This window comes from Nothobranchius furzeri, chromosome 3 (genome assembly GCF_043380555.1).
Source record: "Nothobranchius furzeri strain GRZ-AD chromosome 3, NfurGRZ-RIMD1, whole genome shotgun sequence".
NCBI classification, from domain to species: Eukaryota; Metazoa; Chordata; class Actinopteri; order Cyprinodontiformes; family Nothobranchiidae; genus Nothobranchius; species Nothobranchius furzeri.
This window is the reverse complement of record NC_091743.1, coordinates 1,839,820-1,862,705: the sequence shown is the minus strand read 5'-3', so window position 1 is coordinate 1,862,705 and position 22,886 is coordinate 1,839,820. Positions and strand designations below refer to the sequence as shown.

Genomic DNA, 22,886 nt, shown 5'->3' with positions numbered 1-22,886 from the left:
ACACACACACACACACATTCACACCTGAACTGGGCAAGATACACACACACACACACACATACACACACACACACACACACACACACACACACACACACACACACACACACACACACACACACCTACACATTCACACCTGAACTGGGCAAGATACACACACACACGCACACACACATATATATATTGGCTGGGGGGAACAAGAGGCTGGAGCTGCAACTTGGGGCACAGAGGATAACTAAATGAACACTGGACCTGAGGGGATGATACAAACAGAAGAAACCATATAGAGACGCAGACAAAGGACACATGAGGGCGCTATGAGACACAGAAGGGAGGGGCAGACACAGACCATGACAGTAACCCCCCCCCCAAGGGGCGGATACCAGACGCCCAAGAACGAAACAAACAGCAAGCACAAGACAAAACACAGGACACGAGAAAACCAGAGGGAGGGAGAGGAGGGAATCAACAAAACACCACCCAAAAAGGGCGGGCGAGGAGGGGAGAAAACCCCGGGAGACCGGCGACAGGGAACCAGGAGGCGGGACAGGAGAAGCCTAGGGGGCTGGTGACGAGGAACCAGGAGGCGGGACCAAAGAAGTCTAGGGGGCCGGCGACGAGGAACCAGGAGGCGGGACCAAAGAAGCCTAGGGGGCCGGGGACGGGGAGCCAGGAGGCGGGACCAAAGAAGCCTAGGGGGCCGGTGACGGGGAACAGGGGGTCTTGGAGGAGGAGGACGAGGAAGGATCTCCGGAGACTTGGGTGACTGGAAGGCCCGAGACAGGATCACCTGGGGTGACTGAAAGGCTTGAGACTGGGAGACTTGAGACTGGAACACTTGAGACTGGGAGACTTGAGACTGGAACACTTGAGACTGGAACACTTGTGACTTGGGAGACTGGGACACTTGTGACAGGAACACTTGTGACAGGAACACTTGTGAGAGGAACATTTGGGACTCGGGAGACAGAAACACTTGTGACTGGGAGACTTGCGACTGGGAGACTTCTGACTGGGGAACTGGAACACTTGAGACAGGAACACTTGAGACTTGGGGAACAGGAACACAGGGGACTTGACACAAAGCCGTCGGGACTTGACGTGAAGCCGTCGGGACTTGACGTGAAGCCATCGGGACTTGACACGAGGAGACGTCTACTTCAAAACTGGAGCAGGAGACGTCTACTTCTGTCGACTTCTGGCCTGGGGGCGTCGACTTGTAGACAGGGGGCGTCGACCCTTGGACTTGAGGCGGGGCCGTCGAGACTTGAGGCGGGGCCATAGAGACATCCACTTCAGAGCCGGAGACTGGAGGCGTCGACTTCGGGCCTGGAAGTGCCGGACTGGGCAGAGCCTCTTGGACGGGCTGGACCGGAGCCTCTTGGACGGGCTGGACCGGAGCCTCTTGGACGGGCTGGACCGGAGCCGATGCATCCTCCGGAACCACCACCGAGACAGGAAATGATGCGTCCTCTGGGACCACCACCGAGACAGGAGGCGATGCGTCCACCGGGACTACCGCCGAAACAGGATACGATGCGTCCTCCGGAACCACCGCTGGAGCAAGATGCGATGCGTCCTCCGGAACCACCGCTGAAGCAGGAGGCGATGCGTCCTCCGGAACCACCGCTGGAACAAGATGCGATGCGTCCTCCGGAACCACCGCTGGAGCTGTTGCCAGTCCCCACTAATTCCTCCTTGGGGGAAGCGGTTGTTTTTTATATTTACTCATTTTTGTATTTTTTGATTTTGTAATAAACTTTTTTGAAAAAGAAACATAATCCTGATTCTTTCAGGTTTTCTCTAAAGCTTCACGAGTGGGAGCCCTGACCATTAATTGCACAGAGGTAAGCACATTAATTATGGGTTCTTGAATTATCAGGACTTACTTTTCGGTTTGTGACAGATTAATATAAAGAAACCTTAAGATAAGGGGAGCTTGACTCCTCCCTCACCCGCGAGTGATGAGTTGTCTTAAGGATGATAAAACCAGAAAATTAGTGGTTAATTTTGGCTCTGATTCGCAAGTTGAAAAAGTCTCTATCAGCTGGAGGGTTGGATTAATTAAATAAATTGATAAATTTATGTTAGCCTGATCAACTAACAAAAATCATTTTATAGTTACCAACCACCCACATAAGCTGTTAGAGGCGCAATTAATCCATATAACCCAAAGAATAGCCGGAAGAATTGGCCTTTCTCCGGGCTTCGTCCCTAGTATCTTCACCAAAAGATAACGGGATTGCTTAAAAGGAAGTGAGCTACTACAGAAGGAAAAGTCTTACATATTATTTCACCTTTAAAATAAAAGATATGATTCTAACTTAGGACGCCCAACCCAGGGTCTAATACTATAATACTCACCGACACCCCCACAGAACCCTGATGGATGCACAGTCTCATAAGTTCTAACGGAACTGGGTTTTAACGGAACCGACAAATGGGACGTGCACGCGACAGAGCAAGATGCAATGCGTCCACCGGGACCACCGCTGAAGCAGGAGGCGATGCGTCCACCGGGACCACCGCTGAAGCAGGAGGCGATGCGTCCACCGGGACCACCGCTGAAGCAGGAGGCGATGCGTCCACCGGAACCATCGCTGAAGCAGGAGGCGATGCGTCCACCGGGACCACCGCTGAAGCAGGAGGCGATGCGTCCACCGGAACCATCGCTGAAGCAGGAGGCGATGCGTCCACCGGGACCACCACTGAAGCAGGAGGCGATGCGTCCACCGGAACCACCGCTGAAGCAGGAGGCGATGCGTCCACCGGGACCACCGCTGAAGCAGGAGGCGATGCGTCCACCGGGACCACCGCTGAGGCGATGTGCGATACGTCCTCTTGGACCACTGCTGAAGCAGGATGCAATTCAGACATAGGTCTCAGAGCAGGGGCTTCTTGGGTAGGCGGCACAACTCTGGCGTCTGATGCTCTATTAAGTTCATTAAGTTCAATCCTGGGCTGCAGAGCAGGGGCCTCTGAGATAGGCGGCTCAACTCTGATCACGGACTGACTTTTAGTTTCTAGCTCAGGCTGCAGAGCCGGGGCCTCGTCGACATGCGGCACAACTCTAGCCTCAGGAGGGTGCTGGTGATAGCGGCGACGTCGACGACAAGCACAACTCCCCGGAGGTGCGGGGGTGACGTCAACAGGTGCCGAGGACGAGAAACAGCCCACCGGAGGGGAAGTGGTGGCGCTGTCAGGACCTGGTGAGGGTGTGGCGGTGTGACCCATCTGTGATGCTGAGGTGGCATGAGCGACTGGTGAAGAGGGATCTCGGCCAAAAGTGTGGAGGAGCAATGCGGCAAAGTACCAAAACGACACAGCCTTAACTCATTCACTGCCATTGACGACTAAAGTCGTCATTTTAGATCCAACCGTTCACTGCCAATGACGACTAGTCGTCATTTGCATTTTTTTTTACTGTTTGAGCATCTGAACGAGCCCCCGCGCTGAGAGAACAAACATCTCAGCCCTGAAGCCGATCTTCATCCGCATACGTCACAGATCACATGATCAGGAAGCAGACCATCCATGTGTATGGAGATCGTTTTGGGCCGTTCCTGTAAAAAAAGTGAGGCGCGAACCGGAAAAGCGTCTGCTGATCACAATTCGACAACGGATTATGAAAGAACGGATAACGCTCGAAACACACGGCTTCTTCCTGATGTAAGAGGTGAGTCTCCTTGTTTTGGCATCAACATCATGCTAGCGCGCAACGTTCTGTGACTCTTAAAAAACAGTAAAAACGGTGAGAAACGCTGGCAGCGAAGGCCGTTAGTGATCAGGAAACGGCTGGCAGTGAATGAGTTAAGATCCTCTACATCGAACATTTCAGCAACCCACCACATGGCTTTACTTCTCATCCAAAGCACCATATACCACACCTTGTTGAATTCAGAGGATTTTAAGTCCAAACAACGGGCACAGTTCTGAATAAACTCCACACAAAGCTCCGGATCCCCATCGTAAAAAAAACATCTCCTGTGTACCTGGAGATCCTGCTGGGTCCTGGTCTGGTCGGTCCATTCTGTCACGATGCGGTGGTGGTGGACCCAAAATGCAGTACCCAGGATGACACGGAGGCAGGGGTGAAGATATAAGTAAAAAGTCTTTATTTTGAAGGAGAGCCAAAAAACCAAGTAATCCAAGCTGGGAGCAAAAAATCCAACAACCAAAAACCAGATAAATATCTGGTGATCAAAAACTCTGGAATAAACACAGAGGGACAAAACTGACAGAACTAACAAACATTAATGGACCGACACAAGACAGAGACAAGACCGGGCTTATATAGACTGGGAAGATGAGGGAGATGAATTGCAGGTGCGTGGAGAGGAACAGGTGAATACAATTACCAAACCAGGGAGGAGGAAGAACAAACTGAAAAGCTGTAACAAAGGAAAATGACCTAAGGGAAAAACAAAAACCAGAAAGCATGAACATAACTAAATACTAAGGAGAAGCTGACACTAAAGGAAGACACTACAGAAGGAAACTACAGGGGCGTGGCTAAGAGGGTACCAAGAGAGCACAGGACCTGGAAGGGAAATGTCAGAGGGAAGGGCTCACACACACACACACACACACACACACACACACACACACACACACACACACACACACACACACACACACACACACACACACACACACACACACACATACACACACACACACACATCAGTGTTGGGAGTAACGCGGTACAAAAGTAATTAACTACTGTAATGCATTGCTTTTTACTGTAATGTGGTAATGTAAGGCATTACAGGGAAAGAAAATGGTAATATTTACTCGGTACAAGACTCAGTAACGCGGTAATTACAACGCATTTTTAAACCCAGAATCAAGATGTGGGTTTCCTAAAAATTCTAATAGTGGGAAGCCTGAAAAAAGATCCAGTATCCACATATATGACGTCATTTATGGACTCAGCTTTGCGGGCATTCTATGAGCAGAGAGGACGCAGCGGTAACGGCTCAAATACTCCAGCTGCGTCCTGCGCGCGGCCGCTGTTATATTCACAAAACCGCTCCACCAAAACCAAGTCATTCGTTTGTGATCGTTTATATCAGCCCTTATTCTCTGGTACTTCATGTACTTTTCAGCTGATTCATAATCTGTGCCCCGGTGATTTCAACTCATTGCTGCTGGAGCGCAGCGCAAAGCTTTATTTATGTATTTATTTATTTTTGTCTTCCGTAGATCCCTTTGGCTGATTAGTTAGAAAGTAGGAAATCTAGGAAACCGTTTTTCTGGAAGACGGAGAAAACATGCAGCATGCAGGAAGGTTAGAGAGAGAAAGGGCCGGAAGTTATTCAAAACCAAGAAAACAAAACAAAGTGCTTGAAAATAAAAAAGTAGGTAGATTTCTCCCCAATACACATGTTTACCAGTGAAAAGCATTAATATATAAGCATTTAATATTTATACATGTGATAGAATCAGATCACCCCAGAAGTCAGTCCCACATCCAGGGCCGTATCAAGGCATTTGGGGACCAAGGCAAATATAGGCTTGGAGCCCCCACCACCCCACTCCCTGCTCAGGTAATATAAGATGGCAGCGTGCTGAGAGTACAGATTGTTGTTGTTTTTATTTAATAAACAATCATGTTAAAGCACTGTTATTATATCTGACTGTTTTTAACAGCAACCCTAGCTCAGACACCACATCACCTTCCACATATATGTCATGAGCTCACTGAGCGTCACATGACCAGATTCATACTGAAGTTGTTTTGGTGAAAGTTACTTAAAGTAATGCAAAAGTAGTGTAATGCCTTACATTTTAAAATCAGTAATATTGTAATGTAATGAATTACTTTAAAATGAGGGTAACAAGTAATAAGTAATGCATTACAGTTTTGAACTAACTTGCCCAACACTGACACACATACACACACACACACACACACACACACACACACACACACACACACACACACACACACACACACACACACAAACACACACACACACACACACAAACACACACACACACACACAAATACACGGACACCCAAATACACTCACACACATATACACACTGACACACACACACACACACAGACACACACCTACACATTCACACCTGAACTGGGCAAGACACACACACACACACACACACACACACACACACACACACACACACACACACACACACACACACACACACACACACCCACAAATACACGGACACCCAAATACACTCACACACATATACACACTGACACACACACACACACACACACACACCTACACATTCACACCTGAACTGGGCAAGACACACACACACACACACACACACACACACACACACACACACAAATACACGGACACCCAAATACACTCACACACATATACACACTGACACACACACACACACACACACACACCTACACATTCACACCTGAACTGGGCAAGACACACACACACACACACACACACACACACACACACACACATATATTGGCTGGGGGGAACAAGAGGCTGGAGCTGCAACTTGGGGCACAGAGGATAACTAAATGAACGCTGGACCTGAGGGGATGATAAAAACTAGGGTTTACTAGGACTACTTTTTCTGTTCAAAAGCAGTGAAAACTTTATTTTGGTTAACTCACTGATTTATGGAAGCACTTTTAGTTCTTTTTGCACTCTTTATTTTGACTGAGTGTAATGTTTGTTGAATGTTAAATGTACTTTTAATGGTTCACTGTGTGTACGTTTACAAAAGTCCTTTTGTAAATGTTAATTCTGGTAACCCAGGTAGGGTTTTACCGATTTAAAGGATGAATTTAAAAGAATAGCGTTGGTATAAAACCCATACTACTTGCTGAGATTGAGTTGTATGTATTCTAGAGGTGTGGATCTTCACTTGTCTCCCGATTCGATTTCGATTATTGGGTCAACGATTCAATTCGATTCGATAACAAATCAAAATTAAGCTATAGCTGTGAAAAGAAATAGAAATTGAGTTTTAGTTATGTCCAATAATTTCATTATTATTGTGCAGGCTAAGTTTTTATCCTCGCCGATTAAGAACTGGATCGGATTCCGGGATTCTCTCCGGATGGAGATGGCGAGCCTTTGCCCCGAACCCTAAGACACTTCGATTGAAGACCCATCACTCTTCTCACTGAATGTGAACGCCAAGTGGTAACAACTCAAACCACTGAACCAGAGAGAGCTGAAACTGAAAGACGCTTTGACTTGACTAACGACTAAAAGGACAACTCAACTATTGAGTCCAAAATAAGACTGGGGTTTTTATTTTGTTTATTTTTCTGGGCCGGCTCAGAGTTGTTAATCTGAGTGTTGTATTGTTAAAATTGTATTCTCGATTCACATTTTTTCTAACTAAATATTTTCTATTTTGGCTCATTTCCTGCCTCCTGCCGTTTCCTTTTGCACCCACCTTGGTTCCTATTGTAATCCTGCCGAGCCTAGCTGCTGGTCTATCTAAACTTTCCTGATCTTAAGTTATCTAACTGCGTCCAGGGTTACACTTTTGTAGTGGATCTACACAAGATGTGATGATTCCATATAAATATGAAATATCAACCGGATTGGTCTTTGAATGTTTAAACAGTAGAGTTTAGGATTCTTTGCTTGTTCAGGGACCATAAACACACTTTGTATTAATTCAGACAGAGCCAAGTATATAGTAAAAAAATAAAATTTTATTTTTCTAAACTAATTATAATACATGACAAGCTAAATGAATGTGATGTGTGTATGTGTGAGGGGGTGTGATGTAAAGTAGATGTTTATCAGAACCTTTGTATCTGAAAGAGATTGTGAATTCTGGGTGGAAAATAATTTTGTTGTCTGCTATAAACTAGAGCTGCAGTTCCCAAACTTACTTAGCCGAGCACCCCCTTCTATGTCCCGACCATGTCGACGCACCCCCCAACCCCTACATCAGGGCATGGCTATATATATATATATATATATATATATATATATATATATATATATATATTAGGGATGTGTATTGGTAAAAAGTCTGGCGATATGATACGTATCACGATACGGGGAGACGATACGATATATTGCGATACTTAACGCCAGACGATATTGCTGATATTTAAGACTGAATTTATTATAAGAAAATTCCATTAACAGTCCAACTAATACTTAGCATGCTTAACATGAGGTATTTAAAGCAAAATTGAGGGATCTGCATTTCAATGGAGGAAACAGCTAATGAATAGAGAAATTAATCTCTGCCTCATCCAAAGAGGTCATATAAAAAATAAATTAATAAGGTATTCCCTCAAACACATATCAGTGAAATGTCAAGTATTTGTAACATGAAAAAAATATGTTAACAATTTCACATTTAGTATTTTTGATTCATATCCAACTTTGCAACATCCAAACAGCACTGTTTATGTTACCTGAAAATACACTAAACAAAAAATAAAGTGCTTGAAAACTTCTTACAGTAAACTGACAAGATAAAGTGCCATTAAAATAAAGTACAGCACTGCAATTTTGACCAGTGGAAGAATATGTGCAACCTGAACAAAATAAATGTACTCTTCTGGCCACATTAATACAAGTAGAGGAGAAAACTCTCTCTGCAGAGACACTTGCGCCAGGCATGCATGGCAAACTCTTTGCTATTTTGGAGAGCTGAGGATAGTCTTGTTCATGGTTCTTCCACCAACTGAGAGGATTTTCTGTGAGAGGCAAAGGGGCCTCACCTCTATATTTCTTGATCTCACCTGCTGCAAGATAATTTTCTGATTTTGGTTCAGTATTGTCGCTACTAGTAGAGGGAAATGTAGCTCCAAGCAAGTCCACCAAAGCACACGAGGTCCTTGGTCTCTTCAGGGGTGGCTGACTGATGGAAGCACAACTGTCGTTGATGTGAGCATCCTCTGCAACATTCTCCTCCTCCACCTGAAAAACATAATATCAAGCAAATATTAGGGTTAAATCTCATACTAATCTGCATTATATATGTAAATATTTTTTCTAAGTAAATTCAATAAGTTATTTACTTAGATTTTTTACTTACATATGGAACATATTCCAGTGTGCTACACCCTCCCCCACTAAAAAACAATAAAATGTTGATCCAACATTTCCTTTTTGTATTATCTGTTAACATAAATCGACCCTTAGAACATATGAGATCCGTTTGAGCAATTTTCTGGCTTTAAATAACAACTTGTCATCGACTACACTGCTGATGACTACAATACCTTGACCACAGGATTGGTAGAAAACTATTCTCTTTCCTGCTTTGTTGTATTAACTTAATGTTGCGGTACATTGGTAGGCCTCCCAAGTCCATTAAGTCACGTATGGCTATAGCTACCATTCCAACTTACTCGTGCCTTAACTTGTAGCCTCCTCACATAAAGAATAACTTCAGTCACACTATCACTTCTTACCAAACACTCTCCTAAAATAAAGTTTTTTTCTGTGTGTAGTAGAGGTGTGAATCTTCACTTGTCTCCCGATTCGATTCGATTATTGGGTCAACGATTCAATTCGATATCCCGATGCATCACGATTATTTCATATTGATTTGTTTTCATTGATAAATAGAAGATGTCAGATAATTGCTTTTTATTTTTAATCAAAAGCGTAAGTGACACAAGCTGCCATCCCTGAAAAGCTCTCCATCCACAACAGGTTAGGACAAAACATTTAAACATTTAAGAAGATTTAACAAAGTAAAACATGTGTTTCCTGGTTCAACACCACGCCTCAGGCTGAGAAAAACACGCTTTGCAAAAACTCACAAAATCTAAAAAAGTACTGAAAACCTACAGGACACATAATGTAATAATAAAATCCATAATGGGTTCATATATGAGTGTTTCATGTCTCTGAGCAGCTCTAGAGTCAGATGTTTATGCTGCAGTTGAAGGGTGTCAAAAATAACACCAAATGAAATGTTTGACTGAGTTTGTTATTTTATTTGAACCCAGTGGTTCATTTCTGAAATCTCCTTCACTAACCAGCTAACTACAAACCTTTCCACTGACCTGTCCTGTGGGACCCTCACCCTTTCACCCTCATGTCCATGCTGTCTCTGGAGGAGCAGATAGGAGACAAGACCTCCTGTAACTTAAAATGAACCAAAGCTTCCTCCCAGTTTCTCTTTAAGCTGAATTTAACATCAGTTTATCTTCATGGAACAAAATAATAAAGTGGAACAAGAACTTCTATCTTCTATTCTCTCTTCTTTTAACTTCTCTGTGTCCCTAAATAAAAGAGACAGATGATCACGCTGCAGCCGCCGTCACTGACCCCGCCCCCTCCCCAAGACCGGATCTCCCGACATCACAACACTCGGTCTGACTGAGCGCTTCCAGGAGAAATAATAATTAAATTATGAAAATAATAACGCGTGTTTGGAGCATCGGTTTGGAGGAGCGTCCTCTGTTCGTCTCTCTTTTGTGAGCAGACAGTCTCTCTCTCTCTCTCTCAGTCGCTGATAGAGCGAGCGGAGCGCGCCGCGTGACAACCCGCTCAGTTAACATAATTCACGGCCCAAATCCAACAGAACCGGTCGGGCTGATTCGGTTCCGGTTCGGTCTCAGGTTACAACTCAACCGCTCAGCCCTGCAGTACCACATTAAGGCGGAACCACGTGGTAAATGTGGAGGACACTCACTCTGACAGATTTGGATGCTGCCCTGGTGCCGCCGTTAAAAAAACAAAACTACATTCCACCATAATCGATGATGGCGTACTCTTCTACGATGCAGAATCGTTTATGTCCGCATCCCGATGCATCGATTATTTGATTATTTTCCTCAGCTCTAGTGTGTAGTTTCAAGTCCAACAAATTATTGTCTAATAAATGACTTGTGTTACCTTAATTGCTCTAGCCTCTCAGAAACAACAGCCCATCAACAATAGCTGACATCTGTTAACAATAATAACTATTTTAAAGAGCAAGTAACGTCTAAATTAACTTTTTTTTGCTGATGAACTGTATAAATGAGTGTCTAATAGTGTTTTAAATGTGTGTATTCATTATTTTAGCATTTTGGTGCATTTTCTTTAAAAATTAAAAATTCTGCCTAAATTCCATAGTATAGCTCCACCTTCAGCTTAAAACATAGAATTTGAGTCATTTTGAATAAAATTTAGCCAATGGCTAAAGAGTAAGATACTACGTAAACCAGTAGAGTACTACGTAGCAGCTCTGTGTCAAAGTTATAAAAGCAACGAGCGTCTCGGCCACGCCTTGTGGCGAGTTGGGAGTTGGATTTGCAAGCGAGTGTAGGCGGTTAGCGGTAGTTCAGCATTAGCATATAGCATTAGCATATCCTAATCTTTAGCATAGCTTTTAGTGTTATACATACTTATTTAGTGTTAGCTTGGCTGTTGGATATTGTAGTTTAGTTAGTGTTTGGCTGTTAGTGTAATTAGGAAAGTAGTTCGGGTTTAGTGCTCCATATCGTGTTAGCATGGTGAGAAGGTGTAGTGTAGTATGGTTGCGGTGGCTCTGTGGGGTTGTACTCCTTTCCGCTGGACTTAGAAATTAGGTGCCAGTGGTTGCGCGCAATCGGTGTCGCCGGGTGCTGTAGTTTGCAACCAGCATTTCACCCGCGATTCTGCACGTCTCCGTTCCAAGAGGGAGGCTGTGCCCACCGTGGCTCTTCCGCGATTTAGATGCAGCCCACCGACTCTGCTCCCCCACCACGGCGGGCTCCAGTCTGAGGTGAGTAAGCTAAATAAACGTTTTAACATTTTCTAAAGACAATTTCCTACCTAAATGCAAAGTCTGAGAGACGTGGTTCACTTCCTTTAGCTAATATCAGTCTGCACTGCCTTTGGGCTGAGTTATAAAGTTCACAAAATGTGGAACGGGATGTAAGGTTAGAATCAGCGGCGAATCGGAACATATCTCGAAGCCCTGGCTGATGAAACGGTCCACATGACTATTACTGTCAGGCTCGGAGAAAATTCGGGTTGTTTTTGTGTCAGTCAGTAATTCTGCCAACAGCGACTCTAACTAACGCATCACTAGTTGACAGACAGCATTACAGCGTGAAATCCAGCTTGTGACCCAGTTCCGTGAGGAATTCGGTTCGGTAGGTCGCATTTCAGGCTCTCCACATCGTATGTGACTGACTTTTACGTTATAATAACGACCACACACTAGGAATGTTATAAAGCGCCTATATAGGACAGGGTTCAGTGTTAAAGCTCTGTTCTTTTCTTTTGCTGAGACAGTCTTTTCTTATCTAATGGTTTTGTGTTACGATTAGTTCCTATTATTTGAGTTTATTCAGTCCTGGGTTGATGTATTTTCATCTTTTCTTTTACTGTGACTGTTGTGTAAATGTTTTGTTTTGACCCCAAGTCACCTTATCTTTAAGCAATTAAGGACGTCCTGACTAGGGATTTTGTTTTTTTCCTGGTTCACCTGCCATAATTCAATTCAATTCAAAAATACTTTATTAATGCCAGAGGGAAACTGATTGCTGTAGTAGCTCAGAATAATAATAATAATCAAGTCATCAAAGAGGTGTTGTATATTACAATGGCTGTTGGCAGGAAGGATCTCCAGTAGCGGTCAGTGTTGCAGCCAAACTGAAGAAGCCTCTGACTGAAGACACTCTTCCGTTGTCGGACAGTCTTGTGAAGAGAATGCTCAGGGTTGTCCATCATGTTCTTGATTCTCTGGAGAATCCTTCTCTGCATCATCTCCTCCAGCGGTTCCACAGTCGTCCCCAGAACAGAACAGAAAGAAAGAGAGTCTGGGTCTGTTATGACCTTCTGCCCCTTCTCCACCAACAAAAACTGAGCCCGTCACATCGACGGCCCCAAAGTACCCCACCAGGATTCACCTGCATCATCTTTCTCCACTCCAACGACGAAAGTGCAACACCATCCCGACATGACCCACATTGCTTTGCCCCCACTACAGTCCCAAATAGTCCAGACTGCTAAGCCCTGTGAACCTCAGCTCTGCCACAATTAGAGCTGCGTAACCCCCTGACACCTCCCAGGTCTAATAGATTGGCTGTCAAAAAGAAATTGGTGGTTCTTGTGTGAAAATGTTTGTTCCTGTTATCTTTGTCCTGGTCATGATCAGCTTAGTTTTAATATATGTTTAAGCCATGTTTGTAGAGATTGGTTGACAAGCTAATAACAGATGCCTTAGTTCAGTACACGCTCCTGCAACATAGGGAGGGCCTGGAAGAAGATGAGGATGCGGCCTAATAAAGCTGGTTTCATTATGATTTCAACAATGTAAACTGCAGTTTCTGTAACCGTTGTTGATTGATGTCCTGGTAATCAGCTCAGTTTATTTAATGATGTTTTATATTTTTACTTAATCAGTATAATCGTTATCTTTTGATTTTTTTGGTATAATCCTTGAGTTTGATTGCTATAATCATCCATTTTTATTACAGGTTACCAACTATTGGAGCAGCTCTATTTTGTTAAAGGTTGTTACTTTTTACAGCCAGTTATGAAGGTCACTACTTCTTTTGTGGTCTTCTGTGTGTTAGAGGTTGATTCTTTGCAGCTGTGACCATATTAACCATAATCATAGAATAGTTGTTGTTGTTTTTATTCTTCCAGTTAGTTAGAATGAACTTCGTTTGAACAGGGGGGAAATGTTAGGTAAAAACATTATTGGATTTATGGAAATGATTTTGTCTGGGTACCATCTGGTGTTTTTAAATCAAACGAAGGTTCATTCCATCCTCATTATATTTTGTTAGTAATTTGTAGCTCCGGCAGGGAGGTACGACCTAGCTTTGCAGGTCTGAAGGACCTGCTATCACAAAGCTCCCTAGTGAAGCCCAGACGAAGCTTTCTCTGTTATACCAAGCACCTGGGAATGTTTTTCTGTGTCTGGGAGTCTGTGAAGGAGGTGGGAATGTTTACCTTTCAATTGTGTGTGTGCGCTATGTATCTTCAATAAAACCTTTTTGCCAGTGTTTGCTTGTCGAGAGACAGAACAGACATTTGACTGGTGTGTGCCCTTCTTTCTCTCCGATTTTGCAAAGTCTGATTGTTGTTTAATGGTGATTGATTATTGGTAATTGGTCTTGATAATCTATAACCTGATATCTAACCCCCTTGTGTGTGTTGGACTTTCTTTGAGGTGATCCTGGATTGAATAATCAAATTACCCAACAGTCTCAGATTTAGAGGAGCTGATTCTCATCCCAGCTGCTTCACACTCGGCTGCGAACCGCTCCAGCGAAAGCTGAAGATCACGTTCTGATGAAGCCAACAGGACCACATCATCTGCAAAAAGCAGAGACCTGATCCTCAGGCCACCAAAACGGATGCCCTCCACACCTTGGCTGCGCCTAGAAACCCTGTCCGTAAGGTTATGAACAGAAACGTGACAAAGGGCAGCCTTGGCGGAGTCCAACTCTTGCTGGGAATGAGCCCAACTTACTGCCGGCAATGCGGACCAAGCTCTGACACCGGTCATACAGGGACCTAACAGACCATGTCTGACCTAACAACCCCCCCCCACAGGGCCCCCTGAGGGACGCGGTCAAACGTGTTCTCCAAAACCACAAAACACATGTAGACTGGTTGGGCAAATTCCCACTTACCCTCCAGGATCCCCCTAAGGGTATAGAGCTGGTCCGGTGTTCCACGGCCAGGACGAAAACCACATTGCTCCTCCTGAATCTGAGGTTCAACAATCCGACGGACCCTCCTCTCCAGAACCCCTGAATAGACCTTACCAGGAAGGCTCAGGAGTGTGATCCCCCTGTAATTGGAACACACCCTGCGGTCCCCCTTTTTAAATAAGGGGACCACCAAACCGCTCTGCTAGTCCAGTGGGACTGCCCCCGATGTCCACGCGATATTGCAGAGCCGTGTCAGCCAACACAGCCTCACAACATCCAGAGCCTTAAGGAACTCCGGGCGGGTCTCATCCACCCCTGGAGCCTTGCCACAGAGGAGTTTTTTAACCAACTCAGTGACCTCAGCACCAGAGATTTGAGAGGCCAACCCAAAGTCCCCAGACTCTGCTTCCTCACTGAAAGAGGTGTCGGTGGGATTGAGGAGGTCTTCGAAGTATTCTGTCCACTAATCCACAACGTCCTGAGTAGAGGTCAGCAGCACACCGTCCCGACTATAGATAGTGTTGGTAGCGCACTGCTTCCCCCCCGAGGCGCCGGATGGTGAACCAGAATCTCCCCGAAGCCGTACGGAAGTCTTGCTCCATGGTCTCACCGAACTCCTCCCATGCCTGGGTTTTTGCCTTGGCGACCACCGGAGCCGCGTTCCGCACGGACAGCCGGTACCCGTCAGCTGCCTCTGGAGTCCCACAGGCCAAAAACACCTGATAGGACTCTTTCTTCAGCTTGACTGCATCCCTAACCGCCGTGTCCACCAGCAGATTCGGGGGTTGCCACCACGACAGGCACCTAAGATCCTGCGACCACAGCTCCAGTCGGCCGCCTCAACAATGGAGGCATGGAACAGGGTCCATTCAGACTCAATGTCCCCCGCCTCCCCCGGAATATTTTGGAAGTTCTGTCGGAGGTGGGAATTGAAGCTCCTTCTGGCAGGAGACTCTGCCAGATGTTCCCAGCAGACCCTCGCGATACGTTTGGGCTTGCCTGGTCTGACCGGCATCCTTCCCTACCATCTGAGCCAACTCACCACCAGGTAGTGGTCAGTTGACAGCTCCGCCCCTCTCTTCACCCGAGTGTCCAAGACATGCGGCCACAGGTCAGATGAAACAACAACAAAGTCTATCATCGAGCTGCGGCCTAAGGTATCCTGGTGCCAAGAGCACATATGGACACCTTTATGTCTGAACATGGTGTTCATTATGGACAATCCATGGCTGGCACAGAAGTCCAATAACAAAACACCACTCAAATTCAGATCAGGGGTTCCTCCCAACCACACCTCTCCAGGTCTCACTGTCGTTGCCCACGTGAGCGTTAAAGTCCCCCAGCAGAACGAGGGAGTCACCGGAAGGAGCGCTCTCCAGCACCTCCTCCAAGGTCTCCAAAAAGGGTGGGTAGTCTGAACTGTAGTTTGGTGCATAAGCACAGACCACAGTCAGAACCCGTCCCCCCACACGTAGGCGGAGGGAGGCTACACTCTCATTCACTGAGGTAAACCCCAACGTACAGGCACCAAGATGGGGGGCAGCTGGTATGTCCACCCCTGCTTGGCGCCTCTCAGTGGGAGCAACTCCAGAGTGGTAGAAAGTCCAACCCCTCTCAAGGAAACTGGTTCCAGGAAACTGGTTTTCCCCCGCTTCTTGCGTCGATTGTTTTATGTGTAATGTTTGATATGAATTTAAGTGACGTGCATTAGCTGGTTTTGGGTCAGAATGTTAAATTACAACCTTTCTGATGTTGGATCAGAACCCTGCTGTGGGATCTGCCGTTGGACGAGCTGCAGGTGGATTATCTGAAGAACCGAAACTACAAAACCACTTAGTTAAATTCCTATGAACAGATATGAATATTAGGCTCGTGTGTTCATGACATAAACAACATTTTGTTTTGCAGATGTTTATCTAGATTTACAGTGAAAACATAATTACAATAAGACCAGAAATGCTGAGTGAAATCTGAATGATCTGGTCAGATTCCGTTACAGAGCAGTAAGCAGAGCTGCTTACAGAAATAACAGATCATCTCCAACTTTTAAAATCTTAGTCAACATGCCCCCAGCCTTTATAAAATAAATGTGTATATGTATAGGGAGGGACATGTCCAGCATTGTCCTTCATGAACACCTTTTGTCTCACAGGTTGTCCTTTTGCATCTGGTCCCCCTCATGGTCTGAATATGTGAGGGAAGACTGATGTATTATTGCTGCCATCTGGTGGCGGTGAGGAGCACTACAGTGTCAAATAACTGGTAATGGAGTCATGACTCAAAAACACAGAACAGGATTACTCACGTTTTAGAAAAAGGAAGGTTAGTCCCACAGTACAGGAAACAGTCTAGTGCTGAAGAAGTAAAAAAAACTACAAGAACAAAGAAAGCGCTGAATCATCACTAGTCATATTGCTGTGAGAGAACAATCGTCCTGGAAGTCATCTGTCTGATATTTAACACGTTTCCACCTCCTGCACACACACACACGCACACACACACACACACACACTCACACACACAGTTTTCTGTTGGCTCCTTGAATGAAACATTTTGTGAATCAAAGCTAATCACAGCAAATATGTCACAAAACAAGCCTCCACCATGGACTGACTCCTTGGCTTCCCAGTGTAAGGTGTGCTAAAGTGAAGCTTGGCTACGCCCAGCAGGGGGCAGTGTGACCTGTAACATTGCATGTGATAACTGGAGTCCCCTCCACCCTAACTGTGTTTATTGGACTGCTTTTACAAAACTACAGTAGATTCAGACGAGCCATCAGACAGGAGGAAGTGGAATCAGTGATCTGCAACAATCATCTGGTCTCTGTCGCTGCAGGCTACAGATACTCTTCTTCTTTGACGTAGAGGATCTCATGGGCCGAGCTGGGAACCTGACAGGGTGAGAACAGACCAGCAGTCAGAGGGTCCAAATATTTCCCCATGGATACTGCAGTCAATACTGACAGTTTATATCAATGAAACACATGTACGCACACACACACACACACACACAGACGTCTAAGAGTTTTATCGTATAGAGGTGGTTAATGTGCACTTTTCTAAAGATGGCTCAGGTTGGCCTCAGAACATGAGCAGCTACAGATAACCCTCCATCACACAGACGTACTGGCTGACATGCAGAAGAAAGACAACAGACTCAGATAAGCAGACTCCAGGAGTGGCTGTATTTAAAGGCTGAGTGCAGCATGAAGTAGATGTGACCTCCATGCACATCACTGCTTGATGAAAGTCAGAAACGCAGCACACTCTGAAGGAAAGCATCTTCTACTGTGTCTCGCATTGAGAACTTCTGATCCTCTCCCTCTGCTGTCAGGAGCTAAACCTCCATATGATCAGAATCACAGCTCCATCTTTCATCAACAAGATCAAAAGGATTGTAGTCATACTGTTGGTGACCAGACAGGCTCAAGGTCTGTCACAAGATCCAGAAAGGCCTGACTGTCCATAGACACTTGGTCACTAGACGTCGCTAGTTATTTCACACAAACATCAGTACCTCCGGAGGCGGCACGGGCTGTCCAGTCATCAGAAGTTTGAAGGTTCGATCCCAGCTCTGACCAGAGAATGCTGCTGTTGTGTCCTTGGGCAAGAAACTTAACCCGCCTTGTCTGCTGTGGGGGTCGGAGGGACCAGTGCGCCTGTGCTCAGCAGGCTTCGCCTAGGTCAGTGCGCCCCAGAGCAGCTGTGGCTACATCATAGCTCATCACCACCAACATGTGAATGACTGATTGTGTTGTAAAGTGCCTTGGGGGGTTGTAGAACCCTAAGAATATGCTATACTAATACAGGCCATTTACTTAGATTATACATATACTTATAGTCTATATGATGTGTAGACTGTTTAGTCTAGTTTTCTTTTTTTAATTTTGTGACTCTTGTCTTCTTCTACTTGCTGTGAGACTGGTGGGGCAGCGCCCTAGCACCCCCAATGGACAAGCTACTGGTGTGTGCCTTACCTCAGGTGGGCTCGAGTTAAAGGGACAGTGTGTAGTTTTTATAGTTAATCTCTAGAAATATTCATCAAAATGTTGTTGGAAATGAATGAAATGATGCCGAGTTGTTGAGAAACATTGGCGGATTCTTAACATTTAACCATAAAAATTAGGTTTAAATAAAGGGGAGCGGGTCTCGGGCCCAATCCCAACACTCGCACTTGCACCCTCGCACCCTTCAATTATGCGTTCCTGGCCAGGGGTGCGAGTGCGTTGGGTGTCCCGATGCTCAAGTGCGGAAGTTGACCACGCCCCCATTGCACCCTTAACCTGCACTTCACCCAAGTCCACAGTGATGCAGACCTGCAGGCAAGGGTATTACCAAGCCCCCACAATGGAGCTCTAAAATGGAGTCAAACCCAGAAGTACCAAAAATTGCAGTTCCACCCTCATCCACTAGGGGCTGGTGTCAGAAGCGAGCAAATCCTCATTGACTCCCATGTTAAAAATACCAATTTCACAGCAGGAATAAACATGTTTACAGCCTGGTACCAGAACATGTTTTTTGTCTAAATTATCTAGTTTACACTCATGACAACTCTGAGGGGGGTGAATGTTTTCTCACTCTTCTGTTTAAGTGTATTAAAAGCCTAAAATTCTGTATAATTAATGAGCATCAGACCCACGTGACCACAGAGCTAGCTCCGTGGAAAGGCCTCAGTAGAGCCTCGGTCTGGCCTGGAAACTGCTCCGGGATTTAGAGTCTCTGTGTGTGTGTATTCTTGTTTGGATATTATTTGTGCAATTGTTGGACAAAATGACTTGCTGTGGCATTAATTGCTCTAATAGAGCGTCCAAGGAGTCTCCACTTCATTTTTTCGGTAAGTAAAATTATATTTATGTCTTTTAGGTCACTGCCGAGCTGAGCTTAGATTTTAACATGTACTGTTTAACCATGAAATGTAAATGTAATAGGGTAAAACCCAGTGCATTTAACATAATGCTGCACTTTAGAAGATGGGTTGAAATATAACATGTTGGTGGAGCTGGGTTCCCACTATCGGCTTGTGGAGCTCTCGGGAGACCCATGTTTTCCACCCGGTTCTCCCCTGGCTTCGCGGCTTCTGTCTGCTGCGCGGGCTGCCGGCTTGTGGAGCTCTGGGATGGAAACCTTTCCACCCGGTTCTCCCCAGCAGCAGCTCTGGGCATCTCAGATCGCAGCGGCGCTTGTCTGCTGTACCGCTGCCGGCTTGTGGAGGTCTCAGAGACCTCTGTGTTCCACCCGGTTTTACCCAGCGGTCAGCCCGGCGTATCTCTGACTCAGAAGCTCTGGTGTTGTGCACAGTTAACTCCGGTTGTAGCTAGGTTGCTACCTCCGTTAGCTTAGCTTCCACCTCCGCATTAGCTTTGGGTTAGCTTCAGGTTAGCTTGCAGCTAGTTCGACCGGGTGTCGTCAGTTGATCCCAGCCTTACAGCCCCACCCTCAGCTCCACCTCTCTTCCCTTTTGTGGAATTGTCTGGGCTTGACGGAACCTGTGACACGGTCAAAATGGCGATGGTGGCCACCTCCCATTTGGCCTCAGAAAAGTGATATTGGAGCCTATGGAAACCCATTGTCCATATATTAATGTCGAAGGGTATTACCCACAAGTCATGGCTGCAGGAGAAAAGGCTCAAGTGTCTTTTCTGAAAATATGTATTTTCTAGTGAAATTTGTAAATTTTAGGATGATTAGTTGATGTTCTAAAACTTTTAGACAAAGCAGCAATAAATGTAAATTTATTTTAAAATAACTGTTTAGCTGTTTGTTTAAAAGTTGTTATTAAAGGTTTTTGAAAAAGTCCTGAGCACGCTGTTTACAGTAGTAACAAGTATGGACTCACACGCCTCCAACAGGGCGGCTGCGTTGGTGATGACGTCACGATCACAAGCCCTATTCTTTATTTCACAGACAACAATGTGCTGTAAGTCTCACAATTTAAAGTAGTCCGGGAATTCACACAGCATAATACGTAGCAGTTAGCTAACATAGAGCATAGTTGTGACCTTGAGAGAGACAGAAAATGTCTGTGAATTGGGTGAATGAACAGCAACGGGAGTGTATTAAACATGTTTACCAGTAACAAGGTGGAAAAAGTTGTGCTGCTGATGTTCCACCTTAAAAAACCTGAACCTGCTCAGTTTGCTGCAGCAACTCAGCAAAATGCCAAGATAGCAGCGTGTTCATCACACTGGATGAGCATCTGTGGTTGCAAACGTTGGGTTCTGCAGTCTCCTTGAGTCGTGGTATAATCTGCTTTCTCTTGCTAAGACTGAGATTAGAAAATATACGTTACAGCAACAGGTGTTGTAGGCATAGGCGTCATTTTAACCGGGGACGCCGGGGACATGTCCCCGGCAAAATTTGTGATTGGCAGCTGTGTCCCCCCCACTTTCAAAAATGCCTGCTGATGAGGATTTTTGTTTTACCAGCTCAGATCTTATACCAGGGGTCGGCAACCTGTTCCCATCAAAAAGCCATTATTACCCGTTTCCCACAGTAATTCTGGACGGACCTTAATAAGCAGTGGCTTAATGAAGCAGGCAGGTCGCACTAGAAAATTTCGTTTAAAAAGACGTCATAAATGTGTTCCCCCGTCATTTTTATTTATAAAATATGAAGTAAAAACTCCCAATTTAATTTTCATTCATTTGTCATTAATATGTAGTCTACACCCGTGCGTTAAGTGGACCATCTTCCAGTAAAAGCAAAGCATCCAGCCCACCTCTCCAAATGCGTAAAATGTGCATCAGCCGCTAGTTAGGCGCGCCGCGCGCACCGTCAGCTACGTCAGCCCAGGCAAGAGCAGAGCAACTAGAGAAAGAATAGAGGATAATTGTGTCTGGATGTGGATGGAGATTACATTTTACAGCAGCCTGATCATCATTTAAATACGTAACCCATCACCTGTCTTCTAGTCCACGCTATCAGCATTGTTTTAATTGGTGTGTGTGTGTGTGTGTGTGTGTGTGTGTGTGTGTGTGTGTGTGTGTTTTCCACTTCAAACACTGGTCTAACCAACCAGACCAGCGTGTTCAGTAACATATTAATGTTACACTTCATGTAGGCTAGGAACATTTCACCTGCCGTGGCCCGACCGCTTCTGCTCCACATAAACTTTGTGCGTGATCAAATGTCTCTACAGGTGCTTTCTGAGCTGAAGAGGCTATTCTGCCTCAGACTGGATGCGTCATGCGTCTCCATATTAGAGACGGGAACAAGCGCTGTTCAGCCAAAGTTTCATAATTTCATAAAAAGAACATTTTTCCAGGTGACACATCCCTCAGAGAGACCGGGTTTCCAGACCGCTTCAGTGGGAGGAAATCTTATCGCATGCGCCGTGGTTCTGCGCTGCGCTGCGAACCCCTCTGCAGATCTTCAGCCCACTGTCCACCGTGGGCGCTCCGAGCCGCGCTGAACACATGTCTAGTATAAAGCTCTGATGTTCTGATGGGAATCGTTTCTTGATTGATTTAGTTACCTCCGCGATGTGCGTAACGATTAAAATGTCAGCTCATCCATGCGCGTCAGTGTGCGTCGGGGTAATTCTTTCAAACCAACCAACATCCTTGAGTTTATCCGTCAAAATAAAAGTCTAATGTAAATATCTGTAACCTGCCGTTTAACTGTTTTGCCTTCCTGTGAAGATTGTTACAAAGAGATAAAATTAAACTTGATTAACCCCAGAGCCATGCACACTGCGCTGTACTTCTGACTGTAAATGAGGGGAAAACGACTTAATCAGATCATTTTCTTTTCAACATGGTTTAATGTAAAGTTTCATTCAGTAGTTGCACCAATCTAACGAGACAGAGCCTGGATTTGTATTCTGAACAGTTTAAACTGGGGAAGGTCAGGAAAGGATCCGATCAATTTGTTTTTCCCTCATTTACAGTGACGGAGATAACGGCGCAGTGCGCCTGGCTCTGGTGGTAATCAAGTTTAATTTTATCTCTTTGTAACAATTTTCACAAGAAAACAGAACAGTTAAAAGCAGGCTTGTGTTGACCGGACAGTTCCCGTTTTGGCCATTTATTTTGACGGAGAAAGAATAGAAAGAATTACCCCAACGCATGCAGACGAACTGACATTTTATTCTACGCACATCGCAGATGTAGCTAAATCACTCAAGAAAAGATTCCCATCTGAACACCTGAGCTGGACACTGCTCAGCGCAGCTCACTGTCAGCGTGTACTACATAAGGTACACAGCGAGCTGAAGATGTGGAGAGGGGCTTTGAGCGCGTCGCAGATCCAGAGCGCATGCGGGAAGATTCCTCCCACTGAAGCGAGACTTGTCACTTAGAAAA

General features: G+C 45.3%; 1 protein-coding gene across 4 annotated transcripts in view; it reads right to left on the bottom strand.

Annotated features, from left to right (window-relative positions):
- Positions 1-7,661: 7,661 nt before the first annotated feature.
- Positions 7,662-22,886, bottom strand: part of klhdc8a (kelch domain containing 8A) — a 103,398-nt gene continuing 88,173 nt past the window's right edge. For 3 of the 4 annotated variants that reach the window (XR_011520193.1, XR_011520192.1, XR_011520191.1), the window contains 2 exons: positions 12,519-17,474; positions 7,662-8,909 (listed from right to left, as the gene is read on the bottom strand). Coding sequence is in view for 1 of the 4 variants with exons in the window: in XM_070549813.1 (XP_070405914.1) it covers positions 17,421-17,474 (54 nt within the window). In the remaining 3 variants the exon portion in view is untranslated. Of the gene's footprint in view, positions 8,910-12,380; positions 17,475-22,886 lie in introns of those variants that run through there. The other variant, XM_070549813.1, reaches the window with a different exon arrangement.